Source organism: Onychomys torridus, chromosome 10 (genome assembly GCF_903995425.1).
Source record: "Onychomys torridus chromosome 10, mOncTor1.1, whole genome shotgun sequence".
Taxonomy (NCBI): domain Eukaryota; kingdom Metazoa; phylum Chordata; class Mammalia; order Rodentia; family Cricetidae; genus Onychomys; species Onychomys torridus.
In genome coordinates, this window is record NC_050452.1 from 71,683,125 (window position 1) to 71,706,913 (window position 23,789).

The 23,789-nt window shown below is 43.0% G+C and overlaps 1 protein-coding gene across 3 annotated transcripts in view; it reads right to left on the minus strand.

The window, feature by feature from the left end:
* Nucleotides 1-23,789, minus strand: part of Rpap2 (RNA polymerase II associated protein 2) — an 83,840-nt gene that overhangs the window by 25,159 nt on the left and 34,892 nt on the right. For 2 of the 3 annotated variants that reach the window (XM_036201618.1, XM_036201615.1), the window contains exon 11: nt 20,190-20,258. The exons of the other annotated variant lie outside the window; for it this stretch is intronic. In XM_036201618.1, the coding sequence (XP_036057511.1) occupies nt 20,190-20,258 (69 nt within the window). The remainder of the gene's footprint in view (nt 1-20,189; nt 20,259-23,789) is intronic. 3 annotated transcript variants of the gene reach the window in all.

Below are 23,789 nucleotides of genomic sequence, written 5' to 3' on the forward strand. Positions count from 1 at the left end.
TTTGTTTCCCATCACCAGAGAGAGCCATATAAAGAGTTCAAATCTTGGTTTATCGAACAGTTATAACTAAATAACAGACTCAATGCTACATTATCCATCTGTCGGGCAATGAAAGCTGGTACTGAACTTGGATTTTTCAGTGGCTTTTGCCATTCTGATGCCTATTGCTTCGATCACTGCACCAGGTCAAACAAAGCACTGGGGCCTCCACTCAGACGCTCCGAGGACACCAGACATCCAGCAGTCTGAATTAGCACTTCCCAATCATCTATGGGCACGTGCATCGGAGATATCCCAGAACTGCACCCCCAACACTGATCTGAAGCAGGAGCATTCTCTCCTAGGAAGTGCTCTGGGTCAGGCAGCCTGTTCTAAAATGCCACTAGACAGCACATCTCTGTCACACAGAGTGATCTAAGGGAAGAGAGAGCTGTGAGAAGGTCTGTGTGAGTAAATGTCACCAGAAAGCACAATGCTGTATGGTTTAGGGGTGGAGGAAGGGACAGGAAGCAAAAAGCCACACTTTTTTACCTATCAGATTTGAGAAATTACTGAGTTCACACAGAGTTCTGCTGCAGGGAGGGAACCCATTCTGCTGCTCACTATGCATAAAGGCCATGGATACAGTGACTTAAAAGATAACACTGGGCTTTCTCAAGAAAAACTCCAAACCTTCATCCCTCTTACTTTCTGTAAGTCAGAGCCAGGGAGGAGGAGGTACAAAGAGAAACACTGTCAGTGTTCACATACATTGCATTTGTCACGTTATCATGTGGAAAGACACGGGAAGCCTGGAGTGGAGGCTCACATTCAGAATCCCAGCACCTTGGAGGCTGGGCTATCAGACGGGGCCCTATTTTAAAGTACCACGTAACAAACCTAATACCTGACAGTCTATGGGTTAGAGTCAAACAAAAACAAAGCCTGCTGGCACAGACAAGACAGTTTTATTTTCCAGAGGTTTATCTAAATTTTAAAATGAGATAGGGTCTCACTACGAAGGCCAGTCTCTTGCCTCAGTCTTGAGTGCTGGGGTTACGGCGTGCACCATCACGCTCGGCTGAAGCACTTTGTTAAGAACAGCGCAGGTGAAACTCTAAGAAGTTTAGCTGTGGTATTATTTTATGAGGTTACACCACCTATTTTTCTCAAATGTGGTTCAGTGTTAGTCTATTTTGCTGCTCTATATACTGAGCTAGGATTTATCCTTCTCTCCAGAACAACTAAATGACAGAGGATTAAACCACAATTCCTCTGTCTTTCCCATCCTACACTCACACTCAAAAATGAAACACCGGCAACCTGTGATTAGTAACACAAAAGTTTAAGATGTCGTCTATCTTCAGAAATTCACACAAATCCAAGATATTATGCAAAATACCTTTTTCAAAAATGAAAACAAAAAAGGGCATATATTTTCAAAAGGAATTCTGAATTCTGCCTGTATATTTAAGGGCTCTTCAGGATGCAAATTATCAGAATTTCAAATTTCAAGTTTCATATTTAACATGAACTTTCTTTATCCTGTGGTTTCTTGGACAAAAGGCAGAAAGTCCAACTCCAGGGGCAGCTATAAATCAGGCCTATGGATCTGATTTCTTCCCCACAATAAAACAATAATCAGTTGAACTGGAAGTCCCAAAAGTCACCATGCTGCAGAGCCATCCCCTTTCTAGAAGATAACCCAGGCTTTGCCGTGTCCTGTGGCAACTACTTCATGGTAGTTTTCTGTCAAGTTTTTCTGACAAGAAAACAAATACCAAAAGGTCAGAGCTGAGTTTCACGTTCAGACACCCCAGCCCTCTGGTCTACTTGGCCCCTTTGTGGGGGATCCAAACACAAGTCAGTGATTTACAACTTTCTAAAAAGATGATTTTTTTTTTTTTTTTAAATGAGACAACTTCTTGGTCTTTCTGTGAAGTTGCAGCAGGTGTTAACTCCAAGATGAGGCCCAAGCAACTCTCTTAAGGTCATGTAATTAACAAGTCAGTAACAGATGAGCAAATAGCCCCAGAAGCACTCCACAGTCTGCACTTCTAACCGCGAGACCACAGTAGCTCACACATCTGATTCATTTTAAGAACTGAGCTGGTCTCATGATTTTCAAAGGCCATTGTGTATGCTTTTCAAATAAAGCATGAAGTCTGCCATTACAAAGTAAACACCCTTTCCACTGTGTGCCTCTGCCTAAGCAGCCTCATGGACAGCTCCAGCAACTGAGAAGGTACCTTTCTACTCAGCACCCCAATAAACCCTTCGTTAAGACACTGGTTCTTGATTCTCTGTGTACAATTAACCTCTTAGGAAACTAAAAACAAACCTCTGTTAGGTTTTACAAAGAGCAGTGAAGCAAAACTTGTGAATCAGTCATTAGTAATATATATTTTTTAAAGTTCCTGATTTTAATAGGCAGCCAGGATATTGAAACAATAATTCAAAGTTCCCTTAATTTTTAAAACTGGATCTTGTGGTGTTTCCTGAGCTGGTCTTGAACTCTCAGGCTCATGTTCTCTGGTCCTGGCCTGAGGAGCTGGAACTCTAGGCACATACATCCATATCCTACATTTTTGAATTGAATAAACTGGTTAAATGCAATCATGTTGAAGCTGTGGGCAATATTCATTAGTTGCCGAGAGACTGAACAGTAAAGGGAATCTTCTTTTCAGGTCTTCTTCATAGGTGACTAGGTAGAAGAGGTGAAGGTAGTGACAGACATGTCAATGACATGTTAGCCACACACAACAAGGAAACTCACTTCACTCATAAGCCATAGCACTACCAGATGCTTGCAAGGAGAGGCAACCTGTGGACATGGTGATGGCCCCTGTGGTGGTATTGTGTTCCCCAAAATATTGTGCACGCTAATAAACATATCTGGATGATCAGAGAACAGAACAGCCACAATATTAAACACAGAGGCTAGGCAGTGGTAGCACACGCCTTTAATCCTAGCCTTCCAGAGGCAGAGATCTACCTGGATCTCTGTGAGTTCAAGGCCACACTGGAAACAGCCAGGCATGGTGACTCACACCTTTAATCCCAGGAAGTGAACCTTTAATCCCAGGGAGTGATGGCAGAAAGCAGAAAGGTATATAAGGCGTGGGGACCAGGAACTAGAAGCTTTTGGCTGGTTAAGCTTTCAGGCTTTAGAGCAGCAGTTCAGCTGAGATCCATTCGGGATGAGGACACAGAGGCTTCCAGTCTGAGGAAACAGGATCAGCTGAGGAACTGACAAGGTGAGTTAGCTGTGGCTTGTTCTGCTTCTCTGATCTTCCAGTGTTCACCCCAATACCTGGCTCGGGTTTGTTTCTATTAAGACCCTTAAAGATTCCTGCTACAGGCCCCAATAGAGAAATGTTAGATATGAAGATGAGGCCACCTTCCAAGTTATGTGGATGGATTTGGGAACTCACTAGATACTTTTAAAATATTAATTTGTTCTTAGAAATTTTGCACATGTACACAGTGCATGCTGCCTATCCTCATCCCCACCTCTCTACCACTTCTCCACCCACCCCGTCCTTCCTACAACCCCATCTTATGTTCATGCCTATTCATTTTATTTTGTGATTCGCTGAGTTTAAATAGCTCAGGCCATCTTGTGTGACCACGGGTTTGGAGTTATCTCATGGAGCCTGGTGGGCTTAGGTACACAGCTAAAGACAGTGATTCCCCCCTCTCCCAGAGGCTGAGTAGTCAATAGTTCAGAGGTAAAGGAGTGAGCCCTATGAATCCCTCTTGCTTCCATGTCTGATTGTTGATAGCTGGTCCTTGTGTGGGCCCAGTGCAAGTAACTACAATTTTGTATTAATGACTGCAAAGATTGGATCTGGAGGTTTTTTTTTTTTTTTTTGTCGCCCCCCCCCCCCCACTTTTTTGTTGTTGTTTTAATCTCTCTATCCAGGACATGGCTCAGTGGTTAAGAGCATATACTGCTTGCTCTTTCAGTGGTCCTAAGTTCTGTTCCCAGCATCCACATTGGGCAGTTTATAGCTGCCTGGAATTTCAGCCCCAGGCACTCTGATGCCCTCTTCTGGCCTCCCTCACACATGTGTCCACACACACAGACACACATAAATAAAAATAATAAAAAAAACCCTCTATCCCAATCAGGATTTAAACTTTAGTGAGGAGAATATAGTAGCTAGTTGGATGCATGAGACACACAGCAAGTAGACCTGTTTAAGAAGGCAGTCTAGGCTGATGCAGTTTAGTAACAGTGGGGCTGGAGAAAACATCACATAAAACAAACTGTAGCTTTCAATCCCAGCACTTGGGAGGCAGAGGCTAGCCATTTGCAAGTCTGAGGCCAGCTTAGTCTGTATAGCAAGTTCCATATCAACCAAGGTTGCACAGTGATACCCTAACTCAAAATAAAGCAAAACTGACAGGCAGAGCAATCAGATATGAAAAGTAAAGGGCAAGTGTATTAGTCAGGCTTATTGAGAGGAACAGAACTTATAGAATCAATCAACCAACCAACCAACCAACCAACCAACCAACCAATAAATCAATCAATCAAACCATCCATCCATCCATCCATCCATCCATCCATCCATCCATCCATCCATCCATCCATCTATTCTATGTAGGGGATTTACTGGAATGGTTTACAGACTAGTCCAACAATGGCTGTCTACCAAGAAGGCCCAAGAACCCAGGAATGGTTCAGTCCATGAGGCTGGATTTCTCATCTGGTCTCCAGTATACTTCAGAATCCCAAAGAAGTAGGCCCCAACACCAGGGAATAAATGGAGTTGCTGGAGAGAGTGAGGGCAAGCAGGCAAAATGCAAGAACTTCCTTTTCCCAGGTCTTTATATAGGCTGCTAGCAGACGGTGTGACTCAGATTAAAGGTGCATCTCTCTACCTCAAAAGATCCAGATTAAAGGTGGGTCTTTCTAGCTGGGAAGTGGTGGCACACATGCCTTTGATCCCAGAATGGGGGAGGAAGAGGCAGGCAGATCTCTGAGTTTAAGGCCAGCCTGGTCTACAGATAGCCAAGGCTACACAGAGGAAACCTGTCTTGAAAAAAAAAAAAAAAAGGGTGGGTCTTTACACTGCAAATGATTTAATTAGGAAAAATCCTTCACAGGTATACCCAGCCACTTGGGTGTTAGTTAATTCCAGATGTAGTCAAATTGTTGCCCAAGCATAGCCATCATAGCAAGGGAAAAGAGCACCCCTCAAACCCAGCTGTTTAGATAAGGTTTCATTGTAGTCAGGGCTGGCTTTGAACTCTTAGAAATTCTTCTGCCTCAGCCTTTCTAGTTCTAGGGTTAAAGACTTGTCCACTGTGCCTGGCTGACAAGCCAGTTTTCAATGCTGGGTAATCAGGAAGACACAAAAGAAATAGGGGTCATCTTAAAGGGGAGATATGTTGGATCTCCATTTTGAGTCTCAAGTGCCCAAGAGACATTCAACATGATCAACAAAACAATCTCATCTGTACTGTGGGAGAGATGTCAGGGAAGGAGACACAATTTTGGAATGGATACATGTGAAATATTGGCTGAGAAGAACAATTTTGTTCCTGAAGTAACTCCATCCCAAATATATTTGCTGTAACTTGTGTGTACATGTGTGTATGCAATGTGTGACTATGCATGTGTGTGCATGCTTGTGCATGAGAGAATGTGTGTACAATGTATGTGTGAATGCAGTGCTCATGTAGAGTCTAAGGACAACCCCATGTGTTGGTTCTTACTTTCCATCTTGTTTTGAGACAGTGTCTCTTTGTTTTCTCACTGAGTGTGCTGGTCTGTCAGCTTCCAGGAATTCTGTCCTCCCATATCCTTGTAGGAACACTGGCATTACAGACACATTTTAAATCAAGCTTTTTACATGGGTGCTGGAGATTCAAACTCAGGTCCTAATGCTTGCACAGAAATGCTTTTACCCATGGAGTTGCCTCCCCAGCTCCTTGGTCTCTTTCTGGACCCAATTTTGTTATTACTTTCTGAATCTTTGTCCCCTTATCTTAGCTATCCTATGCAGCAAAACTGCAATCCAAGATCACTACTGTTTTTTCCACACCCCAGGGTGACTGTTAACTTCTAGGGTAGAGTTTAGGAGTGAGGGTTGGGGAGAAAGGACTACAAATCCATGAGCATTGGCCTCATCAAGATAATATATGTTAATGTCCTGTCGTTCATGGCCAGCTCCTTTTCTGGATCTCAAGGACCACTGTTAATACATTTCATCCAGACTCCACCTCAATAGCCTTATAGTGCCACCTGTCATCCCACCTCATCAAAAACAAAGTGTTCTATTAAAAATCTCTGTCTTCTATTTACAAACTATGCAATCAACCCAGTGTTCTCACCGTTTCTACCTGACTAGAACAGCTGGGATTGCTCTCCACTCAAGCTGCCCTCTCTGCTTAGCTCCACATCCCATTCTTTGCAACTATGCTCCGCCATTTATACCCTACTCTTAGCTTCAAGTTACTAATCTTTTTGTTTTTGTTTCGTTTTTTCAAGACAGGGTTTCTCTGTGTAGCTCTTGCTGTCCTGGAACTCACTTTGTAGACCAGGCTGGCCTTGAACTCACTGAGATCTGCCTGCCTCTGCCTCCCAAGTGCTGGATTAAAGGCATGTGCCATCACACCTGGTCCAAATTATTAATTTTTAATGATTCCTCCCCCGTGCCCTTAACTAAGTTAACAAAACTAGCCTAAGTTTCTTTCCAAAACTGTTACTATTAAATCTCTCCTACTCTGCATTTTAGTATAAATGTATTCATCATGTATGTGTGTGCATTTCCAGTATGAAGAATATGTGCTTGATCTTTCATGGTACAGAATACACTAATTATTCCAAAATGGCAGCAGCCAGCTCCCAAACTTGCATTTAAGATAGACGGTGTGGTCCGATACTAGTGGAAGAGAGAAAAACAAAGGATTCTAGCCTTGTCCCTCCTTTGGCTCTTATGTGCTCTAGAATTCTGTAAGCATATAAAGAGGAACAGAATGGGATATTATATTTCAGCTCCAAGAACAGCAAGATTTTACTGTTAAGTCTCCATAATACACAGAATAAACAGATTTGAAAGTTTACAAAGGAAAAATTGGCAAGCCTTCTACATTGAGAGATGATAATTTTTCTTTTTATAGCTTCATTTAAGTTTGCAAGACTACTGAATAAAATGGATTTCACAAAACTAATGAAAGGGAGCCTTTATACTGAGGTGAATATTTCTATCAGGACTATTAATGTCTGGCAAACACGTCTGTGCCTGTCACCCTGCTTCTGCCTTCTAAGTGCCATGACTGCAGGTGCGTGCCACCACAGCTGGCTTCGACAGTTCTTCCAGTGTTTCACCCACTGGAACCTGCCACTGCATTAAAGGATTTATTGAGGCTAGGTGTGGTGGGGGCACATCTACACTCCCAACAACCAGGACACCAAGGCAGTAGGCTCTAAGATTGAGGCTACCCTGGGCTGTAAAAAAACGTAGTTCTCTAGATCTGTGTTCATTCATTTGTAATCGTAAGAACAACAAAACCAAAACCAAAACCCAGGGATAGTGAGCTGGCTTAGTGTTATAAGGGTGCTTGCTGCTAAGCCTGATGACCTGAGTTCAATCCCTGGAACCCACATGGTGTAAGGAGAGAACTGACTCCTGCAGGCTGCCTGACTGTCACTGCTTAGCAATTTATGGCATAGTTAGCAATACACCTAGATGTATGTTTAGTTATTTTTTAAAATTATAATTTATTAGTGCATTATTTTGTTGGGGTGTGGGGCATATTTGTGCCAAGCCATGCTTGTGGAGGTCTAACAACATGCAAGAGTTCTATTTATTCATCTGATTTCCTCAAGGATAGGCCCTGAGTTACAGTCAGTGGGTGGCACCAGGAGATGAGACAGTAGCAACCCACACAGCAACTCCACAGTGTGGAGCTGGTTTTTGTAAGAACACAGTTTCAAATCCACTGCACTGACGGTAGACATTTTTCCTGTTTTAGTACCATTTATACATTGTCCAAACACAGAATTTAGATAAGTAGAAAGTCTCTTATTTTTATAGACTTACGTTTATATCTATACATTTTTGGGGGGGAGAGGTGAACTACATGATTATGTCTTGAAGATTGATTTGTAGGCCATGGAGAACAGAAAGGCATGGAAGGTAAAAACCATAAATATGAGAGAAAAGTCACTAGGTTTAAATACTAACAGCTGCAGAAGCCAAACTTCAAACTTCAGATTGCTGCCTTAATTTTCCTTAGGGCAAATCACTGGTCTGGAGTGGAAGGAGAAAGAATTGGAACCCCTAAAGAAATAATAAGAGTAAAATAGTGTTTGGAAGCAGAAATACAGTTTATCATAGTTTTAATTTAGTGTGTGTGTGTGTGTGTGTGTGTGTGTGTGTGTGTGTACTAAGCCCAAACCCAGTTTTGTGCAGCCAAGACCAACATATGACTTGACCAGTTCTTCGTTTTTGAAATTAAGAGGATGAGTAAACCTTTACCAAGTAACAGTGAATTCAAGTCAAAGAGAGAAATGTGGGGGAGAGAAGGGAAAGGAGGTAGGGTAAGGGAGGGAGGGAAAGAGAGAAAGGTAAATATACCCTTGATGACATGTCCAGTCTCTTGGACATGTTGGCCATCTTTTCAAGTATGGCTTTACTGTAGTGAACACCTCTACAACTCACAGAACTCTGTCCATCCCTAACCCCCCCTCTCCCAGGTTTTAGCTGGATGCCAGGGTATGCACCTACAGCTGGTGAGACTCCTACACCTCATTACAAACAAGTGCCGCCTCAGCAAAAACCCAAATTCAGTCTAACTCCTCACACTTCCAATGAAGGAAACAACACCCAGTGAGGCTGAGTCATTTATGCAAAGCTGAGTTCAGAGACTCAAGAGGCTTCAAGAGGCTCTGGTACAAGCTTTGTCTCTAGGGCAACAGAATTTACATTGAGTGAAATAAGGCTCACTAAAAGCTGATGACATGAATTAAAATCCTATTGATACTATCGTAGGTAAGCTGGATGTAGTGGTGTACTCATATAATCCTAGTACCTGGGGGACTGAGGCAGGAGGACTGCTGTCAGTTGTGGTCAGCATGGCAGCCGGGGCCACAGAGTGAGATGATCTCAAAAACCAAAAGGCACACAAAAATTTACCTTAGGTAAAAGATAAAATCACCAAACTAAAGAAACTAATAGGTACGTAAGGCTAGTTACTCGATAGTGTTCTAAGAGATCAGAGAGGGCAGATAAGAAAGCACACCACAGAGGGTCATGCCATCTCGGGCTTTCCACTCCAGAGCTATTAACTGGAAAACAAAGATAAAAACTTTGATTATAGAAGACCATGGCAGCCAAATAAAATAAAATGTTTTTCTTCTAACAGATGGCTCACGCCCTGATGATGTTTGCATTTAAGGGTTTAGGATTACCTATTAATAAGGAAGCAGGGATGCTTTCCACCGATATTTCTAATTCAAAAGAAACAAGTCCTTTGTAAATCACTGTGGAGTGATATATTATACGCATGTTTGTTTAAGGGGCTGGGTAAGTAACTTTAAAACTTTATGTCTGAATCCTGTTTGTGGCAGGACTAGGAAGCAGCTGTAGAGACCAGACAGCTTTTCTTCAGAATTCCTGCTCAGGCCAAGCTCTCTCTTCTCTCTTCTTTTCAATGCCCTGTGATTAGGTGGAATCAACAGGGGTACTCACACAGTGATTACCATGCTCTCCTCTCTAGTGGCAAAGCCCATGGCTGGGGTAACACTACCAGCAAGCTCAGGGAGCCTGGTCAGATATGCAGACAGTATTAGGAACTAGGGGCTGGCTGCTGGAGCTGAGACCATGACTGGTAAGGGCCAACAGCTATTAACTACCCCACCCTCAACACTGCGGTGCCCAGAAAGGGATCTGGAGAACCCATCTTTTTAGCTTTGTTTTGCTGAGGAATCTTCTTCTTCTTCTTCTTTTTTTTGTGGTGCCAGAGAGGGCACACAGGGGCCTCACACATTGATAATTTTATCGTGGATTAAGGCAGTAGGTTTGAGGACTCTAGCAAAATTGCTAAAGATGTGGGAAATCCTAAGGAAAAAAAATCTTTGTAGAAAGTAGGCTTTGATTAGAAAATTTAAAGTGTTATTTGTTTATTTTTTAAGAAAGTATCTGAATTTTGGGGTTAAGGAAATAGCTGAGTGCTTATGTGCAAGCATGCTATCCTGAGTCAGAGCCCCAGAACCCACATTAAGAAGTTGGGGGCAGTAGTGTGCATCTGTAACCCAGCATACGGGAACTGCCCGCCTCACGCCTGTAGGTCAGCTAGTCTAGAGTAAGCAGTACAGTGGCAGAGACACAAGGTGGAAGGTGAGAAGTGACTCCAGAAGTTGTCTTCTGTCTCCCATGCACCCTGTGACATAAGCGTGCCCCTAAATGAGTTCTACAGGCCTCTCTGCTGGCTAAGAGGAAGATACTTCAGTTACAAATATAAATGCCACAAATTGGTTCTGATGAGCTATAAAATGTATTTAAAAAAATAACATGCCAGGCAGCGGTGGCACACGCCTTTAATCCCAGCACTCGGGAGGCAGAGGCAGGCGGATCTCTGTTGAGTTCAAGGCCAGCCTGATCTACAGAATGAGATCCAGGACACTACACCAAAACTATACAGAGAAACCCGGTCTCAAACACCCCCCCAAATAAACAAACAAACAAATAAATAAGCCAATATTAAAAAAAATAAAAAAATAACACAAAGTTGTTAGGTAGGGAAGTAGGGAGATGGGAAGAATTGGGGGAAAGGGATGAATATGATAAAAATAGGTGTACAAAACTGTACACACACACACACACACACACACACACACACACACACACATATATAGAGAGATTGATTTTGCTTTTTGTGAGATAGGGGATTAACTAGCTCAGGCTAGCCCGGGCCATCTATGTCTTCTCCCCAGGCTAGCTTTGAATTTACAGCAGCCCTCCCTCCTCCTCCTCCCAAAGTACTGGGTTACCAGCATGAGCCACCATACCTGGTGTGAGTGTGCATACTCTCTCTCTCTCTCTGTACCTACATAATTACTTAAAATATGTATTTCTTGTATAGACTCTCAGCAATTAATATAGAAGGCACAGCGAGAATCTCTTTTGTTCAGTAAATAGGAAAACAGTTAAACTTCACAATGTTGAAAGCAATAGTAAACACAGTAGGAGAAACAAACCTAGAATTTGCATAGGCAAACAAAGTAAGCAAGACAAAAGGAATTTTATGTATTCTAAGGAAAACAAAGAAAAGATATTTACAATTGTCTACAAATTATTTACATGGCCTTGAGTTGAACACTATTCTTTTTTTTGTGGGGGGGTATTCCTAGAAGATAAGAAATTGCCATTACAATCCATGCAAGTCTAATGAGCTTGAGCAGGGTATTCCAGCTTTGGAGACATTGTTATTCTGTACAACTGTCCAAAACACCTGATGGAATCCTGAAGGAGGGGCTGTTGGCTGGGCTCACATTCCCAGTCCATCGCACAAGGGTGAACGCAGTACCTTTTCCGTGTGGTTATCCCAACAAAAAGAGGTGCAGAAGTCAGACGCACACACGCCAGAGGAGACTCCAAAGAATGCACTCCCAGGTCCTACTTCCTCTGGCGAGGTTCTACTTCCTAAAGTTTCCAAAATAGCAACAGCAGCTAGAGACCCAGTATACACCATGTGAGCCTGTGGGGATACTGCACACTCAAACAGTAACATTCCATTTCCAGATCCCAAAGGCTCAGGGCCACTTCATAATGCAAAACGCATTTGGCCTTCCTCCGAGAGTCCTCAAGTCTCAACAATTCCAACACTGTTCAAAAGTACAATTTTAAAGCATCTTTTGATTAAAAGTATACTCTTAAATCGTGACCCCCCACCCCCAGAATAAAAAAAATGTTACACCCATCCAACATCCAACAACACAAGGCAGAGTTCTCATTCCACAAGTGGACCGGTATTCAGAGAGGAGGAATGGGTTCAAAACGAACTAAAAGCCAACAGGGCAAACATGGAATCCTATAGCTCTGTGTACAGCATCTGAGGCATGTGATGGGGTGCTGTGAGCTCCAACAGGCCTGACCAGTGCCCCCAATGCCTTGTTGGGTGTAGCCCACAGCAGCTGCCCAAAGTTTTCCAGGCTGGATGCTGTTACGGGAGAGCAGGGTCAAAAGTCACCAAGCATGATCTCCCTGTGCAAATCAGTTTTAAGTTCCACCTCCTATGTCTTGGGAACACACTAATTTTGTAAGTGAAAAACAATGACGAGTACAGGGAGAGGGGAGTACTGACCCTTCTTAAAGTTTTAAACACCAAATGGAAGGGCAGCTACAGACCAGACAAAAGGCAGAGTGGGGGAGCGAGGCTTTGCTGAGGCCCATCACCAAAAGGCTATTTTCTCCCGGTAAAATAAAGCTATTTTTATAGATCCATTATTTCTTTCTCTAATTCTTTTCAATCTGCTCTGAGACTAGTTTTTGCTTAAAATAATGGCATCTGAATTGTACCTCTGGTCGTAGGCAGAGACATGACATCTAAAGTACCAAAAAAAGCCTGAGGTTACTACTTAAGGGGGATTTCTGGTAGAGAACAAAGATATGAATTGATCCAAGCAGACCTGTCAGTCACCTACACAGGAAGCACCCTAGGAAAGCTGCCTGTTCCGGGATGTTAGGAAACAGTAGGAAGTCTCCCAACAACGGGCCTTTCGGTCACTGCCCGCTCTTGCCCCTGACGGTGTCTCCTGTCATTCTCTAACACACGATTCTACACTAGGGCGTGTCATCGGACAGACAACCAAGGGGACACGGGAGCAAGATCACAGGGGCAGTTCCACAACCTCGGTAGCCGAAGCACCCTGGGGTCTCCACTGCCTCACAGCTTCATGTACTCTTAGGAGTTTCATGCGAGAACTTTGGCAGGTGACACCTTGCTTGCCTTCCTATGTCTTCCTTTGAAAATTCAATGGGAATGTCCAAACCCCAATATGCCTGCACCTGAATGCCTGCAGCACCAGCAGGAAGTCTAGGTGAGCTCTAGCAGGAGCCAGGTTCCTCCAAATGAAGGACGCTGCAGCCTCAGTGGCAGCGTGGGCGAACTTGGGAGCACTTCTCTAGGTGACTCTGTACAATGATGGCACCTGGTGGCTCTTCCCAAGAGAGGTTTATACCCTGGAACCTGCCAGTGGGCAGGGCTTGCTTAATTCCCAAGATGCCCCACAGGCATCATCTGTCTTCACTGAGTGCCTGGTCTCTTTTTGATGGAGGTAATCTCTTTAAAAAAAAAAAAAAATCCACCTCACTCCTAAGCTGTTTTTTGAAATTCTATGTTCCCAAGCTTCTTGCTCCCAATTCTTACCATTAAGCTTGGCTGAAAACAGTCACCAACAACTATGCCATATCCTGAAAGTCATGCTGTCTTTAAAAAAAAAAAAAATCCCCTCTACATTAGTGCGTTATATTTCAGTTCTGCCCCAGGATACAGACTCAACGCAACACAGACAACTCTTCTGCAAGGATATAATATGCACGGCCTCCAGTCTAATTCCCTTCTGAAACACTGTGAGCCCGGCCTCTCCTGTCCACACGCCTGTGGGCATTCTAGCCTTCTGAATGACACCACAATTGCTTATTAAGCTCTGCTAACATCATTCTAGCAGCTCCTCCAACCTGCTTCTCAAATCGTTTCCAAACTGCTTCTGCAAACCGGTTCAGTGTAAGAACCACATGGCCAGAGTTAGGGACAGCAACACTCCCACTTCTCGGTGTCAGCATTCTGTGTTATTTACTCCACACAGCTGTTACAGAAATACCTAGCAGGACACTTAAACACAGGAATTACCTTTTTCCCCTCATAGTTTTAGAGTGTATTCCACTATGGTTGGGAGGACCCGGCCGAGCAGTAGAGTTCGGGTGGCTGGGAAGCAGGAGACAGAGGGGCTAGGAACCAGACAACCCTAAGATCTCTCTGCCCTTGATGATCTACTTGCAGTTAGCTCCTACCCCTAAGGCCTCCTTCCTTCCCCAAACAGTGCTATCAGCTGGGGACAAGCCCGTGACATACCAGGGTGTGGGGCCCTGCACATATGAGCACCTACAACGCCCACGGCTGCGAGGATGGAGCTCCTGCGGACAGACGGACAGTCTCTAGAGGGCCTATGCACTGCCAGTACTGAAATGGTGCAGTTGTTGCAGAAAAGTCTGGCAGTTTCTTAGAAGGTGGAGCATCAGCTAGCAATTCAATTGTGATGTCTACACCTAACACACTGAAAACATGTGCACACAAGAACATGCACAGATGAAAGGCACCACTGCACAAACTAGCCCCAGGGCAGAAAGAACTGAAATACCTACCACGGGACAACTGGACAACTCAGCAAATGAGTGTAGTGTATCCACATCACAGACTAGTACTTGTCACACAGGTAACAGTAGTTACATGCTATTACATGAACAAAGCCTTTAAAGACATGTTACATGAAAGAAGCCAGACACAGCCATGCCAAACATGACCTCACCGACTTGAAATGTTCGGAATAGGAAAATAGATACGTGGTTATTTCATAGGAATAGATAAGTGGTTGTCAGAAGGAGAAATCAAGGCTGAACTCATATGAGATTTCTTTTCGGAGTGACAAAACTGTTCTGTTATTAGATAGTACTGACCATTGTATAATATAGCAAATATATTAAAATACAGAACTATATATAGATTAAAATGGAAATTTCATGTATGAATTTTATCTCAAGAAAAATCAAATACAAAATCCATAATTATAAAATATAAGAAAAACATTTCCAATAGTCTTCTAATATGGTCTCGAATACCAAACTTGATTTGGAATGGTGAAGGAGATCTGGGATTCAGGAACACTTCTAAGAACCAACACATTTCTAATGAACCATCTCTTTGTTTTTCAAGGTGTGCTCACAGATTTTTACGAGGAAACTAAGTGAGGGGTAAGCTTTAAAAGACAGTTGGGTGAGGGTAAAAAGCTTTAGTCACATCTTTCCATTCATGTCCAGTAGCTCCAGGGAAGTGGCTCTCCAGAGTACCCATCTCTGATGACTCCTTAAAGTGACTGCTGTGTCCTGATGGCTTCTGTTTAGAGATCATGGTCAAGTTGAGCTTGTTTAAAATACCATTTCCCAGGACTTACATGCTACTCCCTGAACGATGGGAATACTCAAAGCTTTTAGAGGGAATAAACTATTGAATGGTCTCTGACTACAAACAGGCTACAGTTCACTGGAAACAGCCAGTTCAGATAAATAAAATGAAAGCAGACACTTTTGGAGACGGCCTTGAAAGCTTTCCATTAGAGAACACCAAGGGCATCGAAGATGGAACAGCCTGCGTCTGTCTATGTTATGATGGGCAGCGGGCACTCTCCAGAGTGAGTGTTCATCTCCTCCACCGGACAGCCACAGTTTGAAGGAACCTGGCACACTTTCCGTTACGGAGACTCTATCCTCACCCCCAGTACGTAGGCCTCAGCCCAGGTAACCTGCTGTGGACTCCTTTTCTTTGGCTGCCAGTTGTGGTCAGCACCTTCTCCTAGACTTCTCACCAGCAATGGCTCAGTCCTATTTTGTGTCATAAATTAGAATTTAATGACAGTGCTCCGATCCAAGAAAACCAAAGGCAAAGCAAGAGCAAAGGAGTGGTGGGCAGCAGAGGGAGGTGGCCTGTGTTGTCTTCCCAGACGTCAGTACCACAGCATGTGGAGGATGACTGTCACACCTCTGCTCTGAGTAAGATGGGCTCATGAAGAAAGGAGAAGAAGTGTGAGGGAGCTGCGTGCTAGAAGATGCACTTTGATGCAAATTGTGTTTCCTAATTTGATTGATAAACAAAACTTTATCAATACATTAACAGGTTTCTATCTAATAGAATATACAGGTTCTAAAATGCAGAAAAACTAATTTATATATATTTTTGTTAAAACACACATATCAAAGACTGCTTTTTTTTTTTTTTTTTCTTTCGAGACAGGGTTTCTCTGTAGCTTTGGAGCCTGTCCTGGACTAGCTCTGTAGACCAGGCTGGCCTTGAACTCACAGAGATCCACCTGCCTCTACCTCTCGAGTGCTGGGATTACAGGTGTGCGCCGCCGCCGCCGCCGCCGCCGCCGCCGCCACCACCACCACCACCCTGCCAAAGACTAGTATTTTATTTGGGCATATATATCTGGGAAAATCCAATTCAGGCTGGATTGTTCCAATGGACAGACCTTTCTAGGACAGAATCGAATGGGAGAACCAAGTCTGGATAGGTTCAACTAGAATCTTTACTAAGGGCTCAGGTGATAAACATCAGCAATTACTCAGTTGTTTTACTGCATTTTCAATCAGTTCTTAGAAAAATGTCAATTATCAGCATTTGAGTTCTTGAAAATATCCAGCACATATTAGGAAAAAATGCAAAGACTACAAGATGGAAACTCATATTGTGTGAGACGAACACACATTCTTAACATGCTTTAAGGGGCTCTGTGTGCTCTTAGGTTCTGAACATATAGAATCAATGAATGTTGCAGTCACAATAGCTATTTAAGTTCCATAAAATTAGCAAGAATTCTAAATTAAGTGAAAGCAAGCCATGATGCACTTTCAGATGCACACACATCTCAGCAACTGTCCAATTCTGTTAGAGCGAATTTCTTCCTGAGACTATACTGATATAAAAACCAAACATATAGATTGATATATTACATATTATGGCCCCAAATTTCTCTCAGTGGTGATAGGTCTGTGAAACACAAAGGAAATCCCCAGGGAAAGATGGTTTTCTACAGAAATATCTTACTTTCTTGAACAGAGTATGCAAATTTAAGACCTGGCATTTTCTGTTGCTCTGGGTTAGCATGTTTGTCTAAAGAGCACTCATTCTAAGAGCAGCTCTCATGTAGTCAATGAATATTAGTAATAAAACTTTAATATTCAAGGAATTATAGTATACTGTTCGACTATTACACTAAATCATAAATGTCTTACTATACAAGATAACTAGACATAGTAGCTTTTAAAATATTTATGTATTTATTTTGTGTGTATGAGTAAAGGTATACACATGCCACATGTGTGTGGAGGCCAGAGGAGAACCCTCAGGTATCTGTTCTCTCCTGACATGTTGGGAGATCCGGGGACCAAAGTCAGGCTGTGTGCTGAGCCCTCTGCAATCTGACAAACTACCTTATATATGTCCTCTTTCATAAGTATAACTGCTCTACGGAATTATGGTTGGTTTAGAATATGCATTTCAGAAATGCCTACAAGTTCTAAGTAACTGGCCCTGGAAATCTGAAAACAGCTGTGTAAGTTTCTGAAGAGTGAGCGGGACTTGTATGACTATACTGAGTTTAGTGGTAACAAGCTAAAAAGATGAAAGAACAGGTCACTGTCCACAAATATGCGTGCGGTTGGTTCCCCTTTTCTCTGGTTGGGGATACCTCTGGATGTCTGTGTTCTCTACCCTTACCCTGGTAGGGCTTTGTACAATACTGACCCTTTCCTCAGGGGCAATGCTATCTTCATTAGCAAATATTTTAAGCTATATGGGAAGGTGGGATGGAATACCAAATATAACTACACCTTATAGAAGTGAGTGGGGTTCGTTTTAGCATGGCACACATTTGAATTTTATTCCTAATATGCTCAGTAATATTTATTTTAAAAGAGTGATAAAAGCCGGGCGGTGGTGGCGCACGCCTTTAATCCCAGCACTCGGGAGGCAGAGCCAGGTGGATCTCTGTGAGTTCGAGGCCAGCCTGATCTACAGAGCAAGATCCAGGACAGGCACCAAAACTACACAGAGAACCATGTCTCAAAAAAAACAAAAGAAAAGATGGAGTTGTAAACAAAAGGGGCTAATAGCTACTCAACAGGTACCCTAGGGGTAGATGTGAAAAGGGGATTTTCTGAAAAAAGAAGAAAGAAAGTAATATGTACTGAGATGGAAGTCTTAGGAGCTAGTGAACCTGAGCTGCAGAGAGCAAGCAAACTTGTTGGGAACTGTTAAGGAAACCTGTGGCAAAAGTTCTGACACAAGCTTTCAAAAGTAAAACTCACCAAGTTCCTTGCAACATGGGATCTACAGCGACGAATGATTTTAAAGGAAGCCAAAGGACTTGCTCTAGACATGACTACGCTGTCTACACACCAAGAGACCAATGGCTGGGGTGGTTAGACCAAGCTGTGGGGTCATAAGAAGAGTGACTAAGGACACACAGTCGTGCTTACAGCTTCAGGTTTAAGTTACACACGGGAAACTTAATTCACATTAAAAAGTGCACAAGTGAGTCCAGTGAAGTCACTTTTCCAAAGGGTCGTTATACCGAAACCCAGAGGTCAAAGGGTACAAGAAAGAACTGGATAGTGGTGTCTATTTTGTTACGTGGTGCCTATATTAAAAACAAAGGTTTTCTCAAAAAAAAATTTTTTTAGGGGGTTGGGGATTTAGCTCATAGGTAAAGCGCTTGCCTAGCAAGCATAAGGCCCTGGGTTAGGTCCTCAGCTCTGGTTAAAAATAAATAAAATTTAGGTTTTAAAATATTTGTGTGTGTATTATGTTGTATATTCGAATTGTCTGAATGTATGTACATGTTCATGCTGGTGAGCATGTACATACATGTGTATAGAGGTCAGAGCTTGATTTTGGCTGCCTTCTTTAATTGCTCTCCACTTTATTTTTGAGACAGGGTCTCTCACTGAACCTGGAGCTTTAGATTCAGGTAAGCCGGTTCTGGTTCTTAGTTCTAAGTGAACTTTGGGGTCTGCTTGTCTCCCACCCACACACATGCTGGAGGGACAGATGCCGCCACACCTGGCTTCTCTATGGAGCTGGGGTCCAAACTCAGGTCCTTCTGCTTGCTCAGCGGGCACTCTGCTGACTGATGCAGCTTTCCAGCCCACAGCTTTGTTTTCACATGGAATAATTATATGAATTTTAATAGTATATTTTATTATTGTATTTCTCATACTCCTTTTTATTCCTTGCTGAACATTTTGAAGATGTGGCAGTAGTTTAATACAAAAAGTAGAGGGCCTAGTATGTCATAGAAGCAAAACTATGAGATTTCTGTTCATGCCTCTGACATGTCAATCCAAACACTGCTTCCCTCATGGCATAATAGATTACAAAAGTAGAGTTAGACAGTTGTCTTTGAGCGTTTATTACCAGGCATATGACACTGTGGGTGAGCACAGTTACTGATATTTTCTCTGTCAGTGACCAAAATATTTATACATTTAATAAACTAGAAAAACCTTTTAAAAATTCATAAGATATTTTTTATGAACTGCCAATTCAACTGGAACACTGAATAGTAGAAATAACAAAAGATTTGTTCTTAGGGTTGATTAAAAATTTATATCAGAGCATTCAGGTAAAGTTATTTTCTGTGTTCTGATTTAATGAATCATGTGCGTTGTATCTGGTTGGGTGACACAGATTCTAGCTCACTGAAGCCTACCTAATCCTGCCCACACACCTGGGGACAGGGAAAGCACACGTCAGACCAAAGCCACAGAAAGAAAGAGAGCGGGCTGGAGACACCCTGACGTGACCTGTGAGCATCCCTAAGTTTTCAATTGCCTATGGGCTTCAATGACCTGGCAAGCACCCAGCTGCATCAGTAATGCAGTAAGGCATGATCTCCAAAGAGTCTTCCAATTCATGCTGAGAAACACCACACCTAATAAATGCCTTTAACCCTTTTGAAAAACTGCCTGGAAACCACCAGTGGTTTCTTAAAAGTGAGTGAGTTTTAAATGTTTTATGCATACTTGTGTAGTGTTTACCTCAGCTCCTTTAAACCTGTTAGATTCTAAAATATACATGTAGAAAACAGAAGTTATCCATTACTATTAAAGACAAACTATGTCAAAAATGGAATATATGTAAAAACATAGATATAAAACAATGGCACTCAGTTTTAAGAGAACAGACATTAACAATGAAATGTAAGAGACTGTTGCATACACCGTGCACATAGGATGTGCTCTAACAAAAGATAAACAAAATTTATGAGGACTAGGTTTTCTTAAGATGGTAGAGATACAAAGAAACAATCACAGCATCTTAAAATATAGAAATGCCATTCTCCAAGGCAATGTGCAAACCAGTGACTGTTCTCCCTAACCAAATTGTTCAACAGAGAGAGAATCTGAAAGAGAACTTACACTGTCAGCAACACCACAGCAATTAAAGTCCACTCCATGGGCTTGTGGGTAATGTTTCGACTGGATAATCTGAAAGACATCAGGATTTACCTTCGAATTTTAGTTCTCCACAAGAATTACGATTTAATGTGTCAAAGAGGTAGTTCTTTTTTAAAATTTTTTAATTTTATTTTTTTGGTTTTTCAAGACAGTTTCTCTGTGTAGCCCTGGCTGTCCTGCAACTCGCTCTGTAGACCAGGCTGGCCTTGAACTCACAGAGATCCGCCTGCCTCTGCCTCCTGAGTGCTGGGGTTAAAGGCGTGCGCCACCACCGCCGCCCTGCTAAGAGGTAGTTCTAAATACCTGTTCTATTTCACAGGGTAAGGTCAGTGGTGAGGTAATGCAGTTGTTATTCAAGGTTTGATGCTGACAGTCTCCCATCCCAGCTGTAACAGCCCAAGCTTACTTCGCTTCTGAGATCAGCTGCAGATAGTAACAATCTCAACAGGAAGCATTCCAGCCCCACTCTTAGATAGTTATAATAATAGTATTATTAGACAGAACAGGGTTATGAGAATCATGAAGGAAATGAGATCACATTTATTAAAACAGACACAGATGTTCATGGTCCATATCATCACGCACCGACGCTAACAAGCTAAGTCGCTCTGACCCTGGTTTTACCTGATGCTCTAGCACTTTTTGACCTGTTCTTGGTTGGCAGCAGGCAACTAAGAGATGCTGTGATTTACAGAATATGAGTGCTAGCTCACCAAACTGTAAGAACAGGTCTTTGCTAGAGGAAATTGAAGTTTTTAGCAATACCTAGTAAATCTGGAATATGAGTACCTTACATCTATATATAAAGACTTAAAAGTACTTTCACTTACATATAATCACCTATGGAAACCTTTACCAAAATATTGCCTATAATAGAGGGAAATAAATTGTAGCATACATATTTAGAGTATTAAACAACCATCAATATGAATGACCTAGATTTTTTTTTTTTTTTTTTTTTTTGAGCTGAGGATTGAACCCAGGGCCTTGCACTTGCTAGGCAAGCACTCTACCACTGAGCTAAATCCCCAATCTCGACCTAGATTTATATATGCTAGAAAATCATTTTGTGAATGAAACCAAATATGTCATGGCATCATTTTCATTAATCAAGAGTGGGTGAGTCTGAGTTTGTGGACGTGCAGATGGCACAAAAGTGAAAACCAAGGACCAGACGGACACATGCACTTCACAGTACCAGGTGCTCACACTGTCTTCCTCAAAGTACCTCTCCGGAAACAAACATCCCTGCCCACCTCTGTCCTCAGCCTGATATTCCCAACGTTCTTGTATTCCCTTTCTTTTTCACACCGTATATTACCTCCTAACGTATTATTACTTTTCTCTTGCCTGAGAAGAAATCTCTGCATTCTTCACCTGTTTATTCCAGGTGCCCAGAACAAGCAGCTTATAGTCTTTCCTGAACATCTGAGAGAAACTTTGAAAAAATTTAAACCTATTAGTTTGTTTTATCAATCTGGATTTTCTTTACAGTTTAGAATGTTTTTCAAAATTAATTAAAAGTCTATAAAAAGGCAGTACAGTATAAGAGTCAGCTAATGTGGAGATCAGCCCAGCTCTGTCACATACTGGTGTTAGAGACTCCAATGCCTACTAATAATATAAAATGTTAAGCTGGGTGTGGAAGTACATGCCTTTGATCCCAACACTGGAGAGGCAGAGGCAGGGGAATCTCCGTAAGTTTGAGTCTAGCCTGGTCTATAGAGCTATTACAAGTCCAGCCAGGGAGAGATGGATGTATGGATGTATGGATAGATAGACAGATAGATAGAGTCCCTGGTACAGAAAGCCCAACAGAACGACTTTTCCTCACAGGCTTCTACAAAGATCAAGTGTCCCAAAGGCACACGTTCCCAGTCCCTCCATGGACAGTCTCTACCTGGCTCCCTTCTCCCTGCTATCACTGCAAACTTCCTGACCCTGAGCACCCTGGGCTCTTCTCTGCAGACACTTCCTTTTGGTGATTTTATCCTGTCTTACAGAATCAAGACAACCAAGGGCTGGGACTCAGATCTTCCAGCTCCAGTCTGGACCTCTCCCCTGAATCCCAGTTTCTGAATTGGATGGTCTACTTGGCACATATGACATGCATGCACACACTCCTCATGTTCTGGCAGGGGTAGGTCGTTCTATTCTATTTTTTTATTTATTGGTTTTTTGAGACCAGGTTTCTCTGTGTAGCTTTGAAGCCTGTCCTGGATCTCCCTCTGTAGACCAGGCTGGCCCCGAACTCACAGAGATTTGCCTGGCTCTGCATGCGCCACCACTGCCTGGAAATTTTTTTTTTTTTTAGTGCATGCCTACGATGTGTGTTGAGTGTGTGTGCCACAGTGTACGTATGGAGGAGGTCCAAGTACACCTCGGTGGCGTTGGTTCACTTCTTGCACCTCTATGTGGGTTTGGGGGACGGGACCCATGTCCGCAGGTGTGCACAAGTGCCTGTTTACCTGCTGAGTCACCCCATAGCCCTTTTCATACACAAACAGCGTGCTCCCGACCCCCCCCCCCCCCCCCCCCCCGTGAGCCCGTTATTCAAATGCACCTCTCACTGCTGTCTCCCCAGGTGATCTAAAACTGAAACCTTCTCACTCTTAGTTACTGCCCTGCTCCCCACTTCTAGAAGAAACAGAGAACACGCTGGAAAGGTGAAGAGAGCACGTGGCTATGTAATATGGCTACGTAATAACACACGACACCGAAACACGCGTGCAGCCCTCTGGCGGGATGACATGCTTTTCTGTTCACTGTCCTCTCACAGCAAATGAAATGAAACTGAGCACATAACTATGGAGAGCTGAAATCTAGGGTAAGTGTGGACATAAAAATGACAAACCAGTGCAGCATGGCCTCTTGTGCTTGGATTTTTTTTCTTCTTTTTTTTTAAGAGGTGTCTCACTATGTAGCCCTGGAACTTACACAGACTGGCCTGCCTCTGCCTCTGAGTACCTGGATTAAAGATGTGCACCACCAGACCCAAAATTCTGTTTTTAGTTTTTGTTGTTGTTAAACCTCTCAGTTAACATATATTTAAGATTTCATGAGTTCGTTTTTGTCATTCAGGAAAAAAAAACTGTAGCACACATGTAACTCATACAAACAAGAGGTTCTTAGTTATGTTTCCATTGCTACACAAAACACCATAGCCAAGGCAACTTACGGAGAAGTTTCCTGGGGCTTACAGCTTCAGAGGGTGAGGCCATGACCACCATGGCAGGGAGCATGGCGGAGGCAGGCATGGCACTGCAGCAGTAGCTGGGAGAGAGAGCCAACTGGGAATGGCCTGGGCTTCTGCAACCTCAAAGCCCAGCCTAGTGACACACCTCCTCCAGCAAGGCCACACCCCCTGATCCTTCCCAAACAGTTCCACCAATGGAGACAAAACATTCAAACATGGGGGCTGGAGAGATGGCTCAGAGGTTAAGAGCACTGCCTGCCCTTCCAGAGGTCCTGAGTTCAATTCCCAGCCAACCACATGGTGGCTCACAACCGTCTGTGATGGGATCTGGCGCCCTCCTCTGGCCTGCAGGGATGTGTGTGCAC